General features: G+C 46.2%; 1 protein-coding gene across 1 annotated transcript in view; it reads right to left on the bottom strand.

Annotated features, from left to right (window-relative positions):
• Positions 1 to 21,868, bottom strand: part of LOC126547932 (ileal sodium/bile acid cotransporter-like) — a 245,116-nt gene extending 223,248 nt beyond the window's left edge. Inside the window, exon 1 of the mRNA XM_050195999.3 lies at positions 20,532 to 21,868. Coding sequence (XP_050051956.1) covers positions 20,532 to 20,702 — 171 coding nt within the window. The 5' untranslated portion in view covers positions 20,703 to 21,868. The remainder of the gene's footprint in view (positions 1 to 20,531) is intronic.
• Between the last annotated feature and the right edge of the window lie 2,156 nt (positions 21,869 to 24,024).

The following is a 24,024-nucleotide window of genomic DNA, read 5'->3' on the forward strand; positions in this document are numbered from 1 at the left end:
AAAAGTGAGCTAGATGATGCCGCTCACTGCCCCTTCCGGATAGGTTGCCGTGAAGAAACCTCGACAGATTACTTGGTTATGGAAGACAGAGTGGCGAAAATTTGGGAAAGAAGCGACGGCTCGTTATAGGAGCAGACATCCAACGATAGCTGCTTCGAGAGCAGCTGTTGTAGAGCGCTTGAGGACGCTTTCGTTGTACAAGACATTCCGCAGACTGAATCCGTGCCTCGGGCAAAGATCGCCCAGTGGCTTGTTACCTCGACAGGGCACTATACACACACGCCCTGCATGTCGGCGTTTCAAGCAGTGTTAGTTTGGCAGTCAGTTGTAAAATTCTCGACCGGGAACTCAGCTACCTAACCGCGCACTTGGTTAAAAAATTTACCCGAAGATTATGATACTCCCTAATGTGAAATTTGAGCGCAGCTCTATGCGTGTTTTCATTTCGCAATATATTGGCTGGCGTGGACAATCCATCTCGTGTGGCACGTTCCAAACAGAGCGCTGTATGGCGTACCGGCCTCGCTAAACGGGAGATTGCGAGAGGCAGCGCGTAGGTGCGATTTACAGCAGCCGCCGCAGGCAGACCTCCGCTCATGCAGCGCTTTGTTTCCATACAGACGACGCGCGCTAATCTGGCGCCATATCGTAGCCATCATCGCCACACAGCCCGTCTTGCGCGGCACTACGATTTTCTTCTCACGCTTTTGTTCCACCAATGACGAGAGTGGCTTTTCGTTGCGGGGAAGTCGTGCCATCGCCCCTTGCGGAACAGCGATCCCCATCACACACGCTGGTACAGCGGACTGACCTCAGCAGCAGACACCACCCTCTCCACCTCACGGCACCCTGCCCCCCCCCCCCCCCCCCAACGGAAGCGCAGATGAGATTGCCCACGCGTCTCCGGATGCCTAGGCCACCGGCAACTCTGCGCATGCGCAGGCTATCTCCCCTCCGCTCCCTTTCCGCCTCATGTTTCCGCCCCACCCTCCTCCCGCGCTATCGCGTTTTTTTCATCTCCCGCTGCGCTCTGCGTTCGCTTTCAGTCTTCGCGACGCTCGTTCGCTCGGTTACGCCACCGACGCCACTGAATTATGGGGCTTTACGTGCCAAAACCACTTTCTGATTACGAGGCACGCCGTAGTGGAGGACTCCAGAAATTTCGACCACCTGGGGATCTTTAACGTGCACCTAAATCTAAGTACCACGGGTGTTTTCGCATTTCGCCTCCATCGAAATGCAGCCGCCATGGCCGGGATTAGATCCCGCGACCTCATGCTCAGCAGCCCAACACCATAGCCACTGAGCAACCACGGCGGGTCACCGACGCCACTGACGCTCGCTGTAGGAACGGCCTATTAAGAGCTGCGCTCTAAAAACTCGATCTTGTCAACAGCGACCGCGAATATACCACTGTGGACCAGAAACACGTGGCGCGAAGTAACGCACACGCGAACACCCGCCCTACGTAAGCGGCTCCCACGCAAAAGGGAGCCTCGCGAACTTGGGGGAGCAAATAGGAAGAGCGCGTTACTCCTCGAAACTCAGTTTTACTCCCATCATCAGCTAGATTAAACAGGTTCGTAAAACTCGGGGCTCGAGGCGGAGAGAGATGTCTGCGGTCAACAAAGGGGTAGGGCCGGGTGTAGCGGCGAGGCTGCAGGCATGCAGACCGCCCCTTGAGGGACTGCCTCCGCAACGTCTTCCAGGCGCCTCGTTTTCTGATAAAACCTGGGCCTGGTGGTGACTGCGTTTGTTGCTTAGGCAGTGCTGGCAATTACCCTGCTTTATCGAGCGCCTTTCCGAGGCGCAAAATACGCTAACGCTTGTTCATGAGTGCAGTGTCACGGAAATATAGAAGGCACTGTAATATACCCAGCCAAGTGCAAAAAGAGTGCACTTGGCTGGGTATATTACACATGTCCACATGTGTAGTGCACATGTCCTTGAGCTTTTCGAAATATTTTTTCTTTGCTTTTCAAGTTTTATACACCCACTTCATAGCGTCCAATCACAGAAGGTTCTCGGAAAATGAAAGCTGTGAGAGAATCCAGGCCGAATTCGAAGTTCTATGTTCGTAAGTGCTCTTTGCCATTGGCTGTCCACCTTCACTAATAATTTGTCTATCATCAGGATTGGCTGCAACTTGATTTTACGAACAATTATAGGGTAAGAGCATTTTGTGACTACGAACTCAGGACGCTATAACGTACACAGGAGTTCGTACGCTACAGCCTGGCTCGTAAGAGGAGGTGCCAGTCAATCGAGCTAGCTAACAAACAGTTCTTACTAACGAAAATTCTTGATTATTCGGCGCCTAGACAGAATTCACACAGCCCTATGTGCTTAAGAAGTTGCCGCCTTCCCGAGCAATATGTCTGACAAAGATTGGCTACCACCTGTTATTACGAAAAGTTATAACGTAAGAAAGTGTCCCTTGACATGCAGCCAAATTAAAAAAAAACACCTTTCGTTAATGTGAGCTTTCATTTGGCAGGCTGCTTGCTCTAATAATATGCCTTGTTTTACTGTTGACTGGCACTTGCTCTTACCAAGTGACATGGGCCCCATGTTCACAAAAACATTCTTACGTTAAAACAATTGGTAACAGCATATTCCAGCCAGTCTTGATGCTGGACACATAATTAGGAAACGACCAAACAGCACTTATCTACGAACTAAATGCTTTATGAACCTGGCCCCTGGGGACTTCACAAGGACTTCGTATTGCTGAAGTGGTTCGTAAAAAGGAGCGCCAGCCTATTCGTTAAATCCTCATCATCATCATCTTCTTTTATGTCCACTGCACGACGAAGGCCTCTCCCTGCGATCTCCAATTACTCCATTCCTGCGCCAACCGATTCCAACTAGCACCCCCGAATTTCCTAATTTCATCACACTACCTAGTCTTCTGCCTTCCTGTACTGCGCTTCCCTTCTCTTGGTACCCATTATGCAGCCCTAATGGTCCAGCGGTTATCTAACCTGCGCATTACATGACCTGATCGGTATGGTGAACATATGATTAACAATGACGGCCGGCCAGTTACAAAATGTTCTTACGAAAGAAAACCAGAGTTAAATTTTCTTTTGTAACAAATGTTTGCCATTGATCGATCGCTATTCATATGCTCGACGCCGCGATTGGCAGGCGCCTGTAATTACGGACCGATCTAGCGAATTAAATGCTCTGGTAATACGGGTCCAGAGGATGAATTCTCAAAAGCTTTTAATTCTTAAGAGGGAGCTTTAGATCAGCACTAACTCCTACTCAAATACATGTAAGAAGCAAAAATCCTTTTACGCGACAGCCGCTGGAACGACTCTAATAAAATTAGCTGCGTTCGAGAGGAAAAATTCTTTAGTGACTAGGAAGCAGGGCCCGTGTTCACAAAAACATTCTGGTATAATAAGTTCATAAAAGCAAATTCCAGCCGAGCCTCATGTTGGACACATCATTAGCGAAGTCGGCTCACCTTTGGCAAAGAGCACCTTTCAACAAAAAGCTTTGGGAATTCGGTCACAATTTTGATTAAAGGCCTGAAATAGAAAGGTAGGAGGTGGAGGCTGATTAAAATTAGCGATAACTGGTACGTTAAAAAAAAGTGAGCATAAAGTTCACAAATCTGTAACTATGCACCAAAAATCGATATCGCACCTATTGAGCAAACTGCACCTATTAGAGCATCTAAACAGTACCAATTTGATATATAAATTTACAGCTTTTATGATATTGTTACGAAGGTAATGCAAAGCTCTTACTCACAAGTTAGTAGTATGCTTCAGAGAGGTGTATAACGCATGAATTTTGTCCGCTTTAGATATCCTATACGTATGGTTTAAGGAATTGTGATATCACTATTTTTTTACAAAGTTACGAACTTGAAAAACTTCGTACATCACTTTTTTTCGATTTTGCAATATTTAATCATTTCTGCAAAATAATGACGGCCTTGAGGAAAAATTCGCCTCCTACAGTCAATACATTTATTTTTCATTTTAAATGCAGCAAATGTCATCAAAATCGGCGCAGCTGTGGTTTCTAAGAAAAACGATGTCTCCATACCCATGTGTTTAGATTGGGGCTCCTGTGCTAAAGGTTCTTTTTAAAAACTTTTTGCCATTTAGTAGTAGATTTTACTAATCATACGTTAGCTATACCGATAGCGCGGTGTCTATGAATAAGAAAGATTTTAGCGTACGAACTTGTTTTGTCAATATTGTCCCAGGACAAGTACTCGCTAAACGGTTCATACGCCAAAGAGATTCGCGAGAACCGGCGGCCGTCAATCGCGTTGGCGAGCGCATTATTAAGTAAGGCAACCTGCCAATGTCAAACGCTTCCTACAATCGTAAAGCTCTGAACTTGGTTTCAGGACCCGTATCCATAAGATACTTCGTGCACAAATGCACTTCCCAAGAGGAGCCTACATATGATGACAGCAGATAAAATATTAGCGAATGTGCTTTGGTCAATGACGAGGCGGTCTTCTTACGAAAGAAAAGCTTTGAGAATTCAGGCCACGATTGCGTCGCCTTTTGGTTGCGTGGCCACAAATCAGCGGGCGTATAGGTTATACTAGCCTCCCACCTACCGCGTCGTCGACTCCAGGGTACGGTATACTAAGTGAAAGCAAATTTTTGTTTTTTTCTTTCCGCACGTGCTGTGCATAATTACTCTGCATACAGTCTAAGCCTGCGCACGCGACATTATCAATCTGGCGGTTGCATGAAGCGACTACTTTCTGCGAGAAGGGCGCGTATAGGTTTTTCCAGTTTAATGTCTGACGTGCGTCCTCCTTTGGTGCCACTTTACTGAGTCAAGTTTGCCCCTGCAGTTTATTGAAGTGCGCGGGGACGTCTCACTCGAGAACCAGGAAGAGCATGATCAGACGCATATTATATATATATATATATATATATATATATATATATATATATATATATATATGCGACGACGTGGGTTCGTAACCCACCTGCGGCCAGTTGTTTTATCATCGATTTTCATTTAATTTATTCACGAGTTCTTTACTGCACTTAAAAATTGCAAATAATTTCCCCTTTGCGATCCTTGGCGTTTCCGCATGTTGGCTACTTATGATTGTGACTATATATGAAGTGTGCCGAATTAAGTGTAGAAGCCTGAATTAACTGGGCATACAGATATGTTTACATACACTCTGGAGCCGCCTCGGGTGAGGACTGTCGCCGGGGGCTCCCCCGCCTTCGTCCTCGCTGTTCATCGGGCCGGGTCGAAGTGCATTACAGTGCGGGGCACGCGGTCGCTGTTAAAGGGACGTTAAAGCAACACACTACGTGAATTTAGACGGATAACGTGTTCTTTGAAAACTGTTGTCGTTCATTTCGAAATAATAGATTGATTATTAGAAGCGAAAATGAAGGTCAATGTTTCAGTTTTTCAATTTTGCGTCAAATCGCCAACACCGGTATGTCGCTGTGACGTCGCAGATTTCAAAGAATCTTTTTTTCGTATTTAGGCCACGTTGGCGCAGTAAGAGTTCTCGAAACTCGCCATGTTAAATCTTTGGCTCTTTTAGAAGACAATGTGGTCTACCTTAACTGCTAATGAATTAACCAGGCCGCAGAACTGTCAAAATTCGTGACGTCACAGCGAGCTGACGCGGGAACTGCAAGGAGGCATCGCCACCCGTCTTTTGTTATTGCACTTTTTCTCACTTATCAAGCGTGTTGTCGTGGTAAGAGTGGTGTTTTTGATATTGTGAAACGGTAATTTACTGACGCCGAAGAAATGTTTCTCTTTAGTGTCCCTTTATTGTCTCCTTTCTTGCGCTGTTCCGTTGCCCCACAGTATTGACTAGTAGTAGTCACTGATAAAGTGAAAGGAAGAGATAAGTGCAGCGCCGTATCCTTCCCTCAGAGGAGGACACTTCAACAGCACTACACGGGGAAAGGGGTGTGAGGAGAACAGTATGCACAGCACATCTTTGGGGAGTATTTCGAGCTCGTTTTGATCTTTGTAAGTAGACTCGCGGAGACGCCGCTGATGTTGCGAGTTTCGGGTCTCGCGTTTCGTCGTAGCTTTTCTTTTGCTGTGCGATCGTTTCTAAAGGAGGCTCACTTGTTTTCGGTTTATGTATGACCTTTGTTGTTTTATTATTGTATGTTTGCGTACCTTACCTATCCGTTTCCAGATCCTCCGATTCCAGATTCTAGTCGTTTCGAATGCTGTCAGGCCGCAGCTGTTCTATATGACGTTTCCACATGTTCCCGTCTTGCGGACGTACCTCATATGTTGTTTCTAAGTACGCAGCTCATAATGCCTTTTTTTGTACTTTTTATTATATGGTACTTAGGCGATGTTGTCGCCTTTAGTTGGCGCTGGCTACTCCTTTTCACGTAGAGATTAAAAAAAAAAGATTAACTTAACGCATTCAAATTAAAAGTAAACTCCAAATCATAACACAAAGTCCAGTCACGTTGGTGCACTAGTCCCCTTCGTGAACACGATGCTCCTTAGCTGGGTTCGCAGGATGTTTCACAGCGAAGCTGTATATAGCTAGCCGATTCGTCCGTCCGTCTGTCGCCTGTATGCAGAAAACTGCGGAGCAACCCCGTGCGCATGCGCGAAAAAAAGAGGCGCGCGATCGGCTGCGCCAGTAGTGACGTCGTTGCTCCGTCGCAACCCAGTGCGCGCGCTGCAGTTTCTCTCCATCTCCGAAATGGTAGACAACGCGTCATACGTACTCCTGAGAAGCAGGCAGCTTTCGATCAGCAACGCCGCGAGCACAACCGGGAACGAGCACGTCTACGCCGTGCCGATGCTGCAGCCCGGGCACAAGAACAGGAGCAGACCGCAAGCAGCAACTGCATATACCTATGATCCGGCAGCCTACCAAGCGTGTTTAAAGGGGTGGAGACATCAAAAGTTTCGTTCATGCGTTTGTTGATTCAAACGTTGCGTCATGCTTCAGGAAGGAAGGAAGGAAAAAGTGAAGGAAGGCAGGGAGGTTAACCAGTTTTGCCTAACCGGTTTGCTACCCTACACATGGGAGCGGGATGGGAGGGATGAAAGATGGGGAGAAGAGATAGAGGGCACATAACACGGCACACACATCGTTGGTTACAGTCTGTCACTCTTGTGCGGTACGTGACATCACTGTCACAGCCGCTTGTCCAAGCCCGTATCCTTCATAAACCGAAGTAGTCCCTTCGTCGCCTTCAGCTGCGATGTCTTCATGCTTCAGGGAGCACGATACACACAGCGGGATTAATATATATCCGATAAATAATTTAATAATAACATAATTATACCGAGCGATTTCGGTTTCGGTTTCTGGGCTCCGGGGGGGGGGATGCTATGACGTCACAGAGGAGGAAGCGCAACATGGCTTGGTCACGTGGGCCGCAAAAAATAGTGACGTAAAACTATGCTGCGTCGTCTGCTCGCGCACACGCGTGCTCTGCCAGCAGAGGTCAACAACTGGCGATTCGAAGTGCATGTCGCGATTAACATAATTATTGCGAAGAGCGACAACAACGGTAAGAAAATATTGCGGCTTGAGAGAGTCGGTGATTCATTCCGAAGCGCCGTAAGCTTTAGCTTTGAAGTGAACCGGAAAAGGCCTAGCGACGATATCGGCGGCGTCGAACGATCAGAGGCGGTGAAGCTGCCGTCGGCGCCAGAGTGACCAGTCCTCGGTCGCTGATTGGCCGCTTCGCCGTACGGCCGCCGCACAAATGGGTCCTGGGCCCGTCCTCTCTACGGCAAGGAAATCTCGCCGTTCGCGAGCAAAACCGTCGTCGCACGGGGGCTCGCGAACGGCAAACAGCGAGTTTCCGTGCCGGTACCGTGGACGGGCCCTCAGATTGAGAAAGGCCAAGCGAACGAGAGACCGCTCCGAGCTGCCTAACTATGCGACTATGCGACGAGAGAAGCGGACAACACGAACGCCGCATATCCTGGTCCCTTTCGGAGTCGGTCGGCTAGTGTTGCACGCAGTTTGCCGTTCGCGGGCCGCCGTGCGGCGTTCGTGCTGTCCACTTATCTCCTCTTGTGTACGTGTCTGCACGCCTTACCCCTTCTTTGCATTAAGAAAGGATTTCTATATGCCTGTAGCTCGGTCATAGTGGAGGCTATGCTCGGTCGCTCGGCTCAGCAGGCTTCGTAATCGGCATTTCATCGCTACTCATCATACGTCACGTTTTTGTGCTAGTGTGCTATGACGTCAATATTTTCGTTCCTCCTCTGTGACGTAGTAACTGCCGCGCTAGCGATGGGTCTCGACTACGAGAAGGAGTTTTTTAATGACTTTTTGGAGCTGAATTAAAATTTTGAAATGTTTGCAGCGTCCAATACCTCGTTCTGGGTGTCCTTGCATACGGAAGCAGCCTACAACATGCTTTTTATAGCCTCAAGATTTGTTGTTCCAACCCCTTTAAGGAACCGTCGGGATTAACGCAGTGATAAACAGTGGGGCCGCACGTTTGAGCTTCGCTGGTTAACCATCTGCACGGAGTGCTTGGGCGGTGATATTTTTTTTTAATTTTCTCGTGGGGAGCGACCGACGTTGCGATCAACGCCGCGTGCACGAAGCGCATGTGCGAAGTAGGGAGAGTAGGTGCATTCGACGCAGACTATCCTCCTGTGCGTGCATCATCTTCTTAGCCACTTACAACGTTAGCACAAATGTACTCACCCGTGCTTTTAATGCGTAAGCATTGTTGGTCGAGTACGCCGGAGAAACCGTGTCTCTCCTGCAACGCCTTGTAACTTGGAAATAAGTACGTGATGGGTCAAGTTAAGGCATCTATTTAATCGTTATAAGAGTAACTGTAGATGATGGGCAACTTTAGAAGCAATAAAAAAAAAAAACTGGTCACGTCGCTGTCGCCTCCATATAGTCATTTGATCCAGTAAGAAAAGTATAATATAATACTAGCAAAGATGATAATCTGCAGAAGGAACAACGAGTACAGTGACAAACCTTGTACGCTCAAACCAGCATAGAAGTGAAAGAGATGACTGAGATGAAGAACAAGCAGCTACGGCTACGCAGGCGACATTCAAACCGAAGGAGAAGCAGGTTCGCAGCTTCCAGAGAAGAAATGCAGGTTTTCCGATACCGAGTAAAACATTGTCCAGAACGCGGCAAAAGAAGATTATAATCCCCGTGATTGCATGGAATGGAATTACGCTGGGAACGTTATGGTATGGTCTAAGCAGGATAGACCCCCCCCCCCCCCTCATGATAAGCAACAATAAATCTACAGTAACTATGAGAATTGCCTACTAAGGCGTAAGCATTCTTTGGCTCCGGAAACATTGATGAGTAAACAAGCACACTAAGCTACCAACATAAGTAAGCAAAAACGAAGTCACAACAGAGTCAAACAATGCTTACGCATTAGTAGACAATTCTCAAAATTTCTGTAGTTTCGAATTTTTTTTTTATTATGCGAGTGCCACGTAAGCCCTGTACGTTGCGTTTGACCGGCGTTTCCCGTGGCTTTTGTGCGCCCGCAGTAGTCACAATAAGCGTTTGCAAGCGATAGACAAGCTGATAAGCAGCAGGGGCTATGCCGCGCTGAATGGAATAGCCTAGCAAACAAGGTTGGGACAGGAGAAGACTCCGCGTGCATGCGCCTGCTGTAATTATTGGATGCGTGACACTGCACTGACCATGTCTGTCGACGCTCCTGCGATATTATTAAATAACTTTGAGAGTTGTACTTATTCTCTAACCTCATGCAGGAAGAAGATAACAAAGGCCACCGCGTCGAATCATTCAGGAAGAGGGGGGTGTTGAGGTGAGATCGTTGAGCTGTTTTGCATATTTACAGAGCCGCGTACGATAAAACTGTAGCCATTGACGTAGTTCACAAAACTAGTCACGTCAACAGGTACAACCTCGCTTACTCAAAGCACCGCGCAAGAAGTAAGACAGTGGCTTGCTTTTTCTTTCTTTCTTTTCGTGTGTGTGATTCGATAAATCTGGTTGCCCTCTTCGAATCTGTGCCTCTGTGAACACGCGGGCAAGGCTATGTATGTTCGTTTTTCATTACATACGCTGCTTTTGTTGTTAATTTGTGTCGCACCTTAACCAGTCCTTCCCTGGAATACGTATTAGTGCGTGTGGGCCGCGGGGACTATGCGTAACTTACCGCCTTTCACGGAAGGCACGGTCGACGGGTGTGCAATACGGCACGTGCCAATTTAGAACACGGTCCACTCCACCGACCAAAACAGGTTTTCGCAAATACGTAAGATGCAGTTACATTAACTGGGGAATAACTTTCCATCCATACGAAGCAGCATTTACTGAAGTGAAATGTAGTTGCAGCTACCCGCATGGACAAAGGTACGTCGAGTCGAGCAATGCACAGCGAAGCGCTTGTGCAGGCAACCACTTGCACTTGCGCCACATGTGTCAAGCGACACTCATCAGACATGACTTCGTCGCTCGTTGCTATCACGCACTTTGACTAGTAAAAAATGCAACTGAACCTGCGCCTGCTGAAAAAGTTCCGAGTATTAGTAAAAGGTAATGTGAAAGGTAAGAACGAGAGTTTACTATTTTAGAGTGCTGTTCATTAAACTAGAAGGATGTCGACTACCAAACATTGTGAATGAATTCTTGCTGTATTGCATGAGAAACTATAGCTAAGCTATTGCCATATAAAACAAGTCCACTTGCGTTGTGAGAAGAAAAAAAAAAGCTTGCAGTGATCGGGACGCTACTTTACATTTGGCATTTATTATATATTTTCAATATGTTTTACATATCCCTAGGGGTGGAAGCATGTTGAAGCTTTTTTTTCCCACTTTCTCACAACGTCTCGCACTGTGGGTCGTAAGAGGCGGAATCTCGTGCGGAATTCCTCTCCAGTCGCAAGTTTAGCGGGAGTGCAGCCGGTCGTAACGTGAAATGTTCCGTGCTAATTTCTTTGCTGGTCAGCGGGGAAATTCCACACTCGAATACGCACGCTGTGTGATTTCATTAACACTTTCATCTTCTGGGTGGACTTTCTTGGCTATGGGTAGTCTGGACAGCGTGTCCAGGCTATTTATATATATATATATATATATATATATATATATATATACACACACACACATATATATACACACACACACACGTTCGGGGTTTTTCATTTTGTTGTCAAGAGAACTTTCTAAAATGTCACCCGTGACATGTACAAGAATTCTACTTCTAAGAACTAGAGTACCCTCAGTCGTACATAATTGCCACAAACAATGAAAGTTATTATTTGGCTAATCAACATTGTTTTGCTAATGAACTTTGATACTAATTACTTTACGCCAGATATTGCAATTTACGAATTGTAGCAGGTGGCTTTTGTTATATCCACATGTAACGAATTGTGAGGATGACACCAGTTTCAAGATATGCGTACCCAAAGCTTGCGAGGAAATGCACTAGGGTTCCAGTAGCACGCACATTATATATATATATATATATATATATATATATATATATATATATATATATATATATATATATATATATATATATATATATATTAGATAGATAGAGCCGTGAGTGGTGACGCTGGGTAACACTCCCTGGGTTAGTTCTAGTAGGTAAACATAAGTACCCCAAGAGGAAAAAGGCGCTGCGGTAGCTCAATTGGCAACGGCGTCGCAAGCGTTATGCGAAGACGTGGGTTCGTATTCCACTTGCGGACAGTTCTTTTTTCATACACTTGAATTTCCATTTTTTCATCATTTCTTCAATTCAGTTAAGAACTATAAGTAACTTCTATGCTGTCCTTGGCGTCATTGTTTGTTCGCTTCTTATGATATGACTAATAAAAATCGGGTGCCTTGGTTTCCTTTCTTCTCGTTCTTTATATGTACAGGCTGTCCAAACTATCACGCACCGAGAATTAAAAATACGCAAATGTCATGTAGATGGACAGAACCAAGGTAATTCATATTGTTTAAGAACAGCGAAAGGGCGTGCAGGACAACAGAATAGAGCATGGGGCACACACGGCTGTTTGCCGTCGCTTGGAGATACTTTCATTATTTTATGCATACCGCCTAATTACATAATTAGTCTTGATTGATTAATCAACTTCTCAATTACTATAATTAGATTAAAGTGTCAATGAAAAAATTGTATAGCAACATGACAAACTCCCCATACAGCTTTCTGTTGCTCAATACGTGATGTGCTACATAAAATTGTTTTTCCGAGCGTGAAAGAAGGCCGCGAATTGACGCAATATTGCCGCGCGACTGACCGCCAGAGCTGGGCAAAGAAATGTTTTCCTTGTATCATGATACGATGCAAGATACTCGGGCAACAAGTATGTGAAATACAGGTACAAGATACTACCACAATAATTGTATCTGATACAATAATTTCCATTTGTATGTTAAGACACTTCGGCACATTTGAATATTTCTTATTACAGATCTATATAATGTAGCAGCAAACGCGTATGCAAAAATGTATACTTGGAAATTTCTGAACTCCGATCAACCTTGTTTCATTTGAATGAAGTGTCTGTTAGTACCTCAAAACTTTTGTCTTTCTTACTCAAAGTATAATATTTTCATTCCGAAATAATTTATTAGGGTAATTCTAGCTGCTTAAAGTAAAACCTTTCTAACGCTGCACTGTCAGCGGTGTTTGCTTGTCACTTTTGTAATTGATGGGAGTCGCTGCTCGACTTGCTGGCCAGCTAGCAGGCCGCCATCTAATTACAAGTACATCAGCAAGAAGCCTCTGCGCGAGAGCGTAAATACCGCTGTGGACGTTCACCTCGCCCGTAAACGCAGTCCAAAGCTTTAAGTATAAAGCGTAAGAGAGCACGTAGGACAACAGAAGGGAACGAAGACTATGTGCTCTCTCGCACTTTACCTCAAGTTATGCAGTACCAACTAGACCACCAATCTGTTGTTTTGTAGTCCAAATAATTGCTTTTGTAGTCTAAATAATAGCCGTCTAATGCACGTCTCACGGAAGCAGCGCCATCCACGCTCCGATTCAGAATAGCCAAACTGAAATCCACGAGATACTTCAAATCGCTGATGTTCTAAAGCGACTAGACGCGAGGCAACCCCATTCTTGCATTCTTCAGACTTCGAAGCAAAGCACCATGCAAGATAAATTTCGATAACGACGCTATAGCGGCATCAGAATTCGTGCGAAAGACGTCGCACGCATTGGCGTACGCGGCACAGTACGGTGGCTACGAGCAAGTGTGGTGGCACTGACGCAAGTAAAAAAATCAAGATGGCAGAACGTCGGCTGTGCGCAGACATTCGCACGCTTGTTTTATTGCGATAGCAATGCAATGTAAACTCCGGCGTCGCCATGATGTCCCGCATAAAGAGCGATAACACCGTCACCGCGCGCCCTACGCTGTACACGAATGTCGTTCGCTGCTGCTGGCGTGCTTCCTGACGCCAGCGCTGTGACAGCGAGTGTCCGTGGTTATCAAGTGTGACGTGTTCTTGTTTGCTGCGCTCGCTGGCACCATGATTGTTAAGTTGGTTAGCAAGCGAATGCTTACATGTTCATATGGCCGTTAAAAGTACTACCTTACTTCGTATGGCTGTCTGCTAATTTGCTATCGCTATCGATGCTTCGCGTTTCGGTAGAAACTGCGAGTTTTTTGTTGAGACTTGCGGTAGCAGCAGCGCGTGACTGTGCTGCACCAATAGGAACACACGGACCTCATCGCCAGTCCTCGCTGGAGTACTCTGGCGGAAAGATAAAAGAATGTCGCTGCCTTTAGTTTTATTCAGGTGGCTTATAGTGGCAGGAATATTAGCTTGAAAAGCTGAGTTCGGCCAACCTTCCCAATTTCGCACGGCGACGTTGCGACAGCAGTATCTTGTACGAGTATCTCGTATGTTAAGATACACGATACATTATTTCATGTATCGGAAATACAGATGCTGATACAAGTCTTGCCAGACGTGTCATGACACATATACAAAATATCCAGAGAGTATCTAAGATACATGCATCTTCGATACTGCCCAGCACTGCTGACCGCTCGAGACACTTTCCGTTTATGCGCAAGTATATATATATGGAAACGAGGGAGAACAAGGGAAACCGAGGGGCTCGGTTTTTGTTAATCATGACCATATAAGGTAAATTAAAGTGCACGAAAAGATAACATGCCGCCGGTGGGAGCTGAACACACAACCTCCGCATTAAGCGAGCGTTGCACTGCCAATTGTGCTACGGCGACGGCTATCAGCCTGTCCACCGGCTAAATATATATGTAATATAGCTGCCCGTGGGTGTCTATAGGAAACGCCACAAACTGTGCAACAGGAATGAGCAGAAGGCACTTATAACGCTGATTATATATATATATATACATATATATATATATATATATATATATATATATATATATATATATATATATATATATATATATATTCGCCTGTTACTATATCTTTATGTAAATAGTTTGTCAATATCGCCATTTTTCTATTACAGTCAACATAAGATGTGCGTAAGACGTAGTGGTGGGCTAGTTGTTTAATCATTATCGAATATGCCAGCGCACTTCAAAACAAGGACGTAACACAGAGTGAACAAACACGAGCACTGTATGCAACATAAAATTGCATGCGATCTGTCCGGCACTTTCTGCAAAGAAATGGGCAGATGAGTGAGGCGGGGCTATGCTGACAGATGTTTTAAGTATTACGAATGGGCTTAGCGTTAGGAAATTTGGGCTTCCGCAACGACGTTAACAAAGATTTGCATGATGATCGCTTTCATTTAAGAGTTGAATACGAGTCACTGCTTGGTTTTACTTCGGAAAAAAGGATTACGCAAATGGACCGTGCTTAATAGACGTAAGGTACAGACGAAGACACGAGGGCTTTGTTTATACGCATAACTCAGGGTTCCCACCGTGCAGACAGAATAGACAAAACAGACGGTACAGAAAGATAACACAGCCTAGGAAGCTGCACCAAGGACTGCGCCAAGCTTATGCGCCAAGTTCGCAGGAGCGTGCACGTATGTAACCTGCACCTTTGAAAATCATGTAGGACGTAAAAAAAAAGAAAAACGGATAAGAAAAGTGGGCTATCCGTTAAGAAACGTACTGTTAATTTTATCACGCCGTATTCAGTAATCAAGCCGTGTAGATCGCGTACGCACTATTGTGCCTTGTCAGTCGAGGAAACAAAGCAACAAATAAGTGTCCGTATAGAGTATGCAGACCGCTGGAGCTACGCAGCCTGATCTATGGTTTGCACTGCATCGCAGCACATTCTTTCCGGGTTGGTTGCCCTTCGGCGGGCGGGAGTCTGCATTGCTCATGCAGGTTGTAGCATTGCAACCTGCAACAGCATGGCAGCATAGAGCAGCTTACGCATGCAGGTAATGATGGCAAGTGTGGCCCCCATAATGCGCCACAGGGAAAAAAAAGCTGGCGTGACACATCCTGCGCGCCGCCATTTCAGCAGAGCTCATGCACCGGCGGTGCGTTGCAGTGCGAGGCCTGCATATCTATGGCATTTTCGGGCCACCTTTACCGGTAAAATTAGCAAACTGAAGCGCATCGCCTCGCTGAATTCTTTACGAGAAGCAATCGGCCTGTTCAGGTGGTCCTGGTGGACGTTCATCGCGCGACAAACTACAGTGGCCATCTAGTTACACATTATATTTATTTATTCATTTATAGAATACTGCGTACACGACATCCAAGCAGGGTGAGTAAAACACAGAATAACAATATTGTTTGCACGAATGCACACACACAAGAAAGAAAGGTTTGTCAAGGACGCTGGGGAAATGCTTGAGTTAGTTGGTTCCAGTGAGCTATTGTTTGTAGAAAGAAATACCTAAATGTATCAATCCTTGCGAAAATTGAGGGTAGTGGTGCCGAGTAATTCCGCTTGTCAAGGGGGACAAGTACGTTGCGGGATCAAGGGCTAGCTTCTGATTAAGTAGGCGTGAAATAAACTCTGATCGACTTTTCCTCCTTCAAATTCCTATTAGGTCAATTCCGTTAGCTGTCAGTAATGTAGTCGGGAAGTCAGTGGCCGTGAATTTACTGTAAATGAATCGCACTGCTTTTGTTTGGGTTCTTTCGAGGTTTTTAGTGTTTGTTTTTGTATGAGGGTCCCACTCTATAGAAGCGTACTCGAGTTCTTGCCTAATTAATGAGAAGTACGAGAGAAGCTTAATGCTAGACGGAGCAAATTTGAGCTTACGACGCAGAAGGCATAGTTTCCGGAAAACGGTAAAGCAGATGTTTATGCGCATGTTCAAAGTTACTTGTTATTGTTATACCTAAATATTTATAGCCGGCAACTTTTAGCAAGGGCGATGATTCCAGTTCGTATGTATATTCCAAGGGGACTTTCGTGAGCGTTATTGGGATGTAGGCACATTTATTTACATTTAGAAACATTCCCCATTGCTGACAGCAATTTAACACATTACCCACGTTAGTATTAAGGTCGCACTGGTCATTATCGCAGATGGTTTCTCTAAATAAAACACAATCATCGGCAAACAGTCAAATCTGTACTGGCGGATCAACCACATTGACAATATCGCTTATATGAACGAGAAAGAAAAGCAGTGGGCCGAGCACACTCCCCTGCGTAATACCAAAAGTTACTGGAAGGCAGCTAGAGCGTTGTTTTTCCACTTGAATATGTTGAGTGCAATTATCCAATCCAGGAAATAAATATTTCTGGTACGCCAATTAACCAAATCTTTATAATTAGTTTATCGTGGGGAACTGTATCGAACGCTTTGCTGTAAACTAGGAATGTTATATCAAGTTTGACTGTTAGCGTCAAGACAAACTGCAAGGACATGAACTATGCTAACCAATTGAGTCGTAATAGTAATGCCTATAGATATCATGATGATGATATACTATGCTTAACTACATATATATGTATCCAACCTACGGCCACTCGTTTTTTCATTCGCTTTCATTTTCAGAAATTTATCATTTCTTTAACTCAATTAGTATAGGTGCAAGTAATTTCTCCTATGTTGTCTTTGGTGTCTTCGTTTGTTGACTTCTTATGATATGATGAATATAAATCGGACGCCTAATATATATATATATATATATATAATATATATATATATATATATATATATATATATATATATATAGCGCATGTGTTTCCTACGGGACGCAAAAAGAAATTGGCAATGCTACGCAACGCATTGCCAAGGATACCGTAGTTCTGCTTTCTTGCTTTGTCCCGGACACTCAGTGGGGCATCGATGCCCCGGAAAAGCGTTTAGCGAGGTGCGGGTGGCCAAGCCTTCGATCTGCAATGTCTGGATACAGCAGCTTGACTCGCCGTGCGTCTTCACGCGAATCAAAACTGCGGCGCAGAGGGCCAGCTGGCTTTCCGGCGAGCGTGGAGACGACGGACACCAGTCCAGCGTTTGTCGTTTTTTATTTAAGAAACGAACAACGTCACTTCCGTCTTTCAAGGTTGTAAGGCGGACTTTAGCTAGCAATAAATCAGAAGTAGTTCATAACCCAACGCAACAGTTAGTTTTGCTTCCGCATCAACTACAATTCATAAATCACAATATGTACTGTAAATTAATTGAGACCTTAATTATAAATGTTTATTAATTAGTTGAAGATGTGTTTCGATTTATCGTGCAACTAATCTCCCCGTTCATGAATAATCCAGTGCAAGCACCAGAATTTTTTTATCACTCCCCCCCCCCCCCCCCTGCAACAGCTGATAAAAAAATTCCGGGAGATGTAAAGAAGACGATACCGTATATATATATATATATATATATATATATATATATATATATACGGGATCACCTTCTTTACGTCTCCCGAAACTGTGAATGACGAAACTAGCGTCTTATTGGGTGAACCTGTGCCCACAGGAGCAAGTTACCCTCAAAGCCCAACGATAGCGGCAAACACAGTCGGCGATCGTCGAAAATCTGATCAGCGGGTCAAGCGCGTGGGCTTTTATACATCAGTCTTCCAGAAATTTCTACACCATTCGCATTGCGCATACATAATATCAGGTTACACAAGGTTTGGTGACAGACAGCGGGCGGAACAATCGATAACATTCGAGAAACTCCCGATACATGCAGGTGCGTCCTGCGCTTTGCGGCAACATTTGTTTGGCGGTGAAAAGCGCTCACCCGAAAAAGATAAAGTGCGCGTGTCTATATATATATATATATATATATATATATATATATATATATATATATATATATATATATATATATATATATATATATATATATATATATATATATATATATATATATATATATATATAACCAGGAGTTTTCTTAAGGGCATCAGTTCAGCGCTGTGCAGATAGTCCTTAAGGTTAAATATAAACCAGTATAAACAGAGGCACAGCGATAAAAAGAAGAATAACAATTAAAGAAAAATAAACGAATGGATGCCCTGCATAAGAGCGATTCCCCTGGCTTGCACTATTACGCTGCATTGTTCTCTCTTTGAGGAAGTTATCTGCCGAAGGACGCGAGTCGTCTGATGGTTCTCTGTCGCTGATGCGATTCTGTTTACGAAGGATGGGACTGCCTGCACGCTTTGCGGTTGAGCAGCACACGCGACGCGAAGTGGCGTCCAGCGCGCGCATTTTCTTGCCGATAACACTGGTGCAACCGCAGGAAATGAAGTAGCGGGGTGCACAGGATTATGGCTGGTGGGCGTAGCGTTAACGATCACCTGCAACGTCCTTAAAATGTTTTTTTTTCTCGTGCTCGCACGCAGATGTCATTACAAACTACACGGAGAAGAATCGAGGGCTTTAGAGGAGTATCGAGTATCACAGCTGCGGAAAAGCGTCAAATGTCAGTGTGAAAGCCATTCGCATTTTGTTTTTGGGAAACTAATGTTGCTGCTTGTAGATAATTTACACAAGCACTATCGCATATTCGACATTAAGGTGAGATCTTGCCACCTTTGGAGGTGATGGGGACAAAGGACATTCATAGGTTCGCGTGATAAGTCATGATCATATGTTAAAATCGCAATGGTAATTGAACATTGAGGACTTGTAGGCAATCTTTTGCAGGATTTATGTTACAATATGTTTGCCTAATGCTTTCCCAAGATGTTCGAGTGAGAAACATAATTAGAGCTAAGGCTGACATAACATAACAGCTAAGTGATTCCCTGAAAAGTGACCCCGATGCCAAGCATTATCCGAACCCATGACTCGCGAGTGGCTGCATTGCGCGCTCGAACGTTGCATCTCCAGGTAGCTGGAGCCTCGCCCTTCGTGAACATTTGGTGCCTTTATACGCGAACAGCTATGCCGGCGTCACACGTGGCAGAAAGCGGACGGTAGGAGCCAAGAAACCGCCTACTACACCCAGTATGCGCTGGCGAGATATTACAAGGTGTGAACAACGTCTCTAATGAAATGTTGCATTATTACCAATGAATTCGCCCACTGAGATTGGCCATAACGGTACTGAGTGAGACTGCTAAAATTTTGTCACGCGCAGCTGGGAATTCTGTAGAGTACAGCGATACACAGATCATACTGTCACGGGACAGTCAGTCAGCGATGCCCACATACGACATGAAAACGCGCCTAGCTCGTGCGCGGATTCACCATATTGAGCGTCGCTGTGAAGAATCGATGAGAACATATTCGACCTCTTTCCTTCCTCATTACAACATTTCTCAACCAACAACTGGAGTAGAAAACCAGGAAATCAGTCAGGGTAACCTTTCCAGCTTAGCTTTAAGTCAGCATATCGATGATTCCTCTTGAGCTCATGAGGAAGTCTCTTGTACTCGGCGTACCGTATTAGGCGTGCGACAAAATTAAGCATGCTCACGGGCCATAGCGCCCATTCAGGGATGCAATGCGGACGCGTGCTACAACAAAACGAGTGCAAGGACTGTTGGCGCCTCACGGGACAACGCCTGTCAGTTTCTAAGCGCACTTTTGTCTAGGACGACTGCGAGTGCCCTTTTACGAATTGTTCCCACCTTTGTGGCTCGTTAGCCATTGAGGACGCCTGAGCACTTCCCACTTGTAAAACTCGCAATGCCGGCGTTTGCGCAAACCCTCCACTCATATGTAGATATGAGATAACGTCAAGCCCACGATACCGATACCGGTGGAAAAGCTCAACTCGAACAACTCTAGGTGTATTGAAAAATACTGCGGATTGCCTTTTTTTTTTTTACCCTCTTGCGCATGCGGCTTCCAAGTTTACTGTCAGACTTTAATTCCGAACATATTAGAACGAGATAAAGCTTATCTGCCCGCAATATCGCCGATCACAAAAGGAGCGCAGTGTTGCTACTACTTACTACTATATTGCGCACTGATTTCAAGCATGTTCGGGGAGGCTTGTCAGGACCATCTGAAGAGCACAAAGCACAGTAGCGAAGTATACATTGCAAAGGAAACGTAAAAAAAAAAAGAAGAATCGAATAAGGTGCCGCACGGGTAGTCCCTTTCATCGGCAGAAAGGTGTTGCGCAAGAGCAGCGGAAATGCAAATGCGATAACAAGTTCACTCACCTCAGACACCTTGACGTGGCACCCCATTCCAAACATGATGGACACCAAAATGCCGACGATCAACCAGTCGTGGATAATCTTGATTAGGGGGTACTTGACTGGATTGGCTTCCAAGCCATCAGTCAAGTTAGTCGAGTTGGAAAAGTTGCTGTCAGCACTCATGTTCAGCATGACGGAAACGGTGTTTGTCGACGCAGACAAAAGGAAACGCCTACTAAGAGGGGCTAACGGCGAGGTTCCTTGTGCGGCGAAGATCGAGAAAAGCTGAGAGCGGCGAACTCGCCAAGAAAGTGGGGCCGTTCTTCTCGTCTCCTTAGCTGCCAAAGCAAGCCCGTTTGTATTCCTTTCGCACAAAGAAATGAAATAAAAATGTTATTCGCAGAGAGCACTGCAGAGTGATAATGCACTGTTGCGAATGCGTCCGCACTGAACGACGCGTCCAAAATAAGGAAGGCAGGAGGAAGGCAAGCTAACCTTGAATGTTGGCAGACGCGTTTCTCTCTGGCCGCGTGTACACCTTCAGAAAAGGGCGCATGGTGTGAATGCTAGATGAGCTGCAACAGTGAGACTCGAGAAGTTCGCTCAGTTAATGAGAAATAGAAAAGGGGCTAGAAATGCCGACAGTTGAACGGCTGTAGCAAATTATTGGACCCTATCGGAGAAGCAAAGGAGAGCCTCGTCAGCGCGCCCGGGCAGCGGTCGGCACACATCCGTAGCACAAGGGAAAAGCGAGGGCCGCAGGAGTAGCGAGCAGTTGTGTATGGAACGCGGCACGCTACTTAAGTCGGGGTGCGAGAGGCGGCAGCAAGGAAAGCCGGTGAGCCAGGTCTTGACGGGAGCGCGCCGGAGAGAGGACTGCTGCCTACGGGAATGTCACATCAACGATGCCGGCAGTGGGGCACGCCGCGGTGGAGAGGGAGGAGCGCACTCACCGCGGGAAAGTGAGAAAAGCAGCACTCCGTAACGCTCCAGCAGCGCATTGGAAAATCGCCTTGTTTCTCTCACAATCAACAGGCGTTACCTCACTGCAGGAGGACGCGCGGCCGCTCATCCGGGTAATGGACCGCTGCTCGGACTGTCTGGGGCCGCGCCAAGGTCGGATCGGAGGCCGCCGAAAGCGAACGGATGAACGCCTTTCAACGCCGGCGATTAAGTTGTCGATGAGGATGCGATGTCTGTCCGTGCTGTACATTTGTGAACCGCCATCAAGGTGCAACTGCTACAGCCATAGGGTTAAGCGTTTTTGGATCCGATGTGCCGTTTGAGCATCAAGTATTTAAGGGCCGAGAACTCGCAGATGCTCGCCAAATGCCATCTGTCGCCGGTCATAGGCTGATAGCAACATAAGTTCGCACCTATGACCAAATTGGTAAACGAATCGTCAGCCTTTAAATGCCAAGACAGGCGCTACGGCCTACGTCATGCGCTCGCGTACCACGCAGCGCTATCTCAAGTGCAACAAACATCCTGCGGACGAATGGGAATTGACGGAAATGCGAGACGACAGTTGTTATTCAATTCAGTAGTACAGAAAAAGACGGCAATGACGCTTTAAAGCGACACCAGGGGCGCGATCGGAGATATTTTGTTCGATACGCGTTCTGTTCAGTTGCTGCAACGTCACAAAGTTGTAGTATGCAAAATTTGTGACAGCGGGGCGGAGAGAGCAGTCAATCAGGAAGCGGTGACCTCCCCGGAAGTTTACTTCCGTCGTTTGTCGTCTGCTTGCAGACAGTATACTACAAAACGAAATGTTTCTCGTCTTCCAAATGAATGAAATCTTTATCTAAAAAATATATTTTTTTCTTCTCAAGCCCAAACACGTTTTCAAATAATAGTACGTGTGACTACTGCAATTTATAACTATTAGTTTCTTTGCGTCGTCCCTAGGTGCTGTCGCGCACAGCGAGAAAAAAAAAAAAAAAGGGACGGGAAGAGTGGCGCACTTTTCAAGTGGCAGCGACAACATTTCAGTGGCTCGCTGGCACCGATGATGGGGTCGATTTCTCTGTACAGCCAACGAATTATTTGTTTCGAGAAACAAAAACGACGCTGGAGTTCACTTTCTGCCATTTCTTCAAAAGCGTTTCGCACCGCCACCCGCTCTCCTCCTTCCTCTAGAAACGCCAGCGCAACAACCTAAGTTCCCAACGGAAGCGCCATTTTCTCGAATTAAACTATGGATTGGATTCAAACGTGCCAAGCCGCAGCCGCCTGTTGGATCCAATCCAATCCACCAGACGCGCCATGCGAAGCCGTATGATCGCTCCAAACTTCCCAGCTCCCGTCGGATTCGGCGCCTAGCAGACGAAATGCTCGGTGGGAGGATGATTGACAGGAGCGTGTCGTCATTTTGACGTCACCAAAAACGTGGCCGCGCCCCGCGGCTGGCGACGTCGGCGCGGAGTAGGCCAATCGCGCGCGCTGGTAACCGAACGAACGCGCCGAACAACCATCTCCGATCGCACCCCTGGGCTGGAGAAACGCACAAGGAGAACGAAATGGACCGGCAAGGCGTAAAGAGAATGAAGCTGACGGCGGTGAAGCGGCTATTTGCAGTGGGAGGGGCACACAGTGATTGTGTCATCGCTTAATGGATCTCCACGAGGAGAGGAGAATCAGACACTGAGAACTTCCTGGAGCGCTGATGCCGGTGGAACCACATTGAGCGCTAGAAAGTTGGTCGCACTGCATTACAACGCACCTGCATTACAGTCGCCGCCTGGGAAGACGCCAGAGGCTGCAGGACACCTATACCACAGTTTCGTCGCAGCGTCAGCTCTCTGCCGCGGTCCTGAGTGGGCCCCTTTCTCTGGTAGGCGTTATGCAGAAAAAGAAGGAAACGAGCTAGAAATATGCAATCCGCCTTTTTTTCATGGCGCGACGACCGATGCGCCCTGCCCTAGCGGATTAGCCGCGATACGTTTTGGAAGGGACGCGCGTGCGCCTGAAATCGGCGGAAAGTCCCCCGAAAAAAAAAAAAAAAGCGCACAGACGAGCACTGCAGCAAACACTCGTGCCGTGTACCACGTTGGAACTCCACTGGTGCCGGAAACATGCTGACTGCAACTCCACTTCAAGGCAAAAAGCGGCCAGGGCTTCGTCCGGACTGCACCGTGAATCCTATAATTGCCGCCTTGCATTGATGGCTAGCTAATTTATCGATAAAACCCTGGGCGACACTTTAAAAAGATGACGTTGCTGACCAAGTATTCTTGCAGCGTCGGCCCTCTCTTTGCTGGTGGTGGCAGCGCGTGTCTGACTTCAGGTACTCGTTTAAGGCGTGGTGACAGTGGGTCGATACGAGACCGACAAGACGCTGACGACAACTATTCAGCAGCACAGTGTGTCGCTGAGACAATCTTATCCTAACAGGCCGACAACGACGCAACCAATGGGCGCGAGTTGTAGCGCGACGGGCTTTCTTGTCGACGGCACCGACAAAATCAGCTTGCCGACCATGATCGCTCTACCGAACCGCACGCGATCGGCC

This window comes from Dermacentor andersoni, chromosome 1 (assembly GCF_023375885.2).
Source record: "Dermacentor andersoni chromosome 1, qqDerAnde1_hic_scaffold, whole genome shotgun sequence".
Classification (NCBI taxonomy): domain Eukaryota; kingdom Metazoa; phylum Arthropoda; class Arachnida; order Ixodida; family Ixodidae; genus Dermacentor; species Dermacentor andersoni.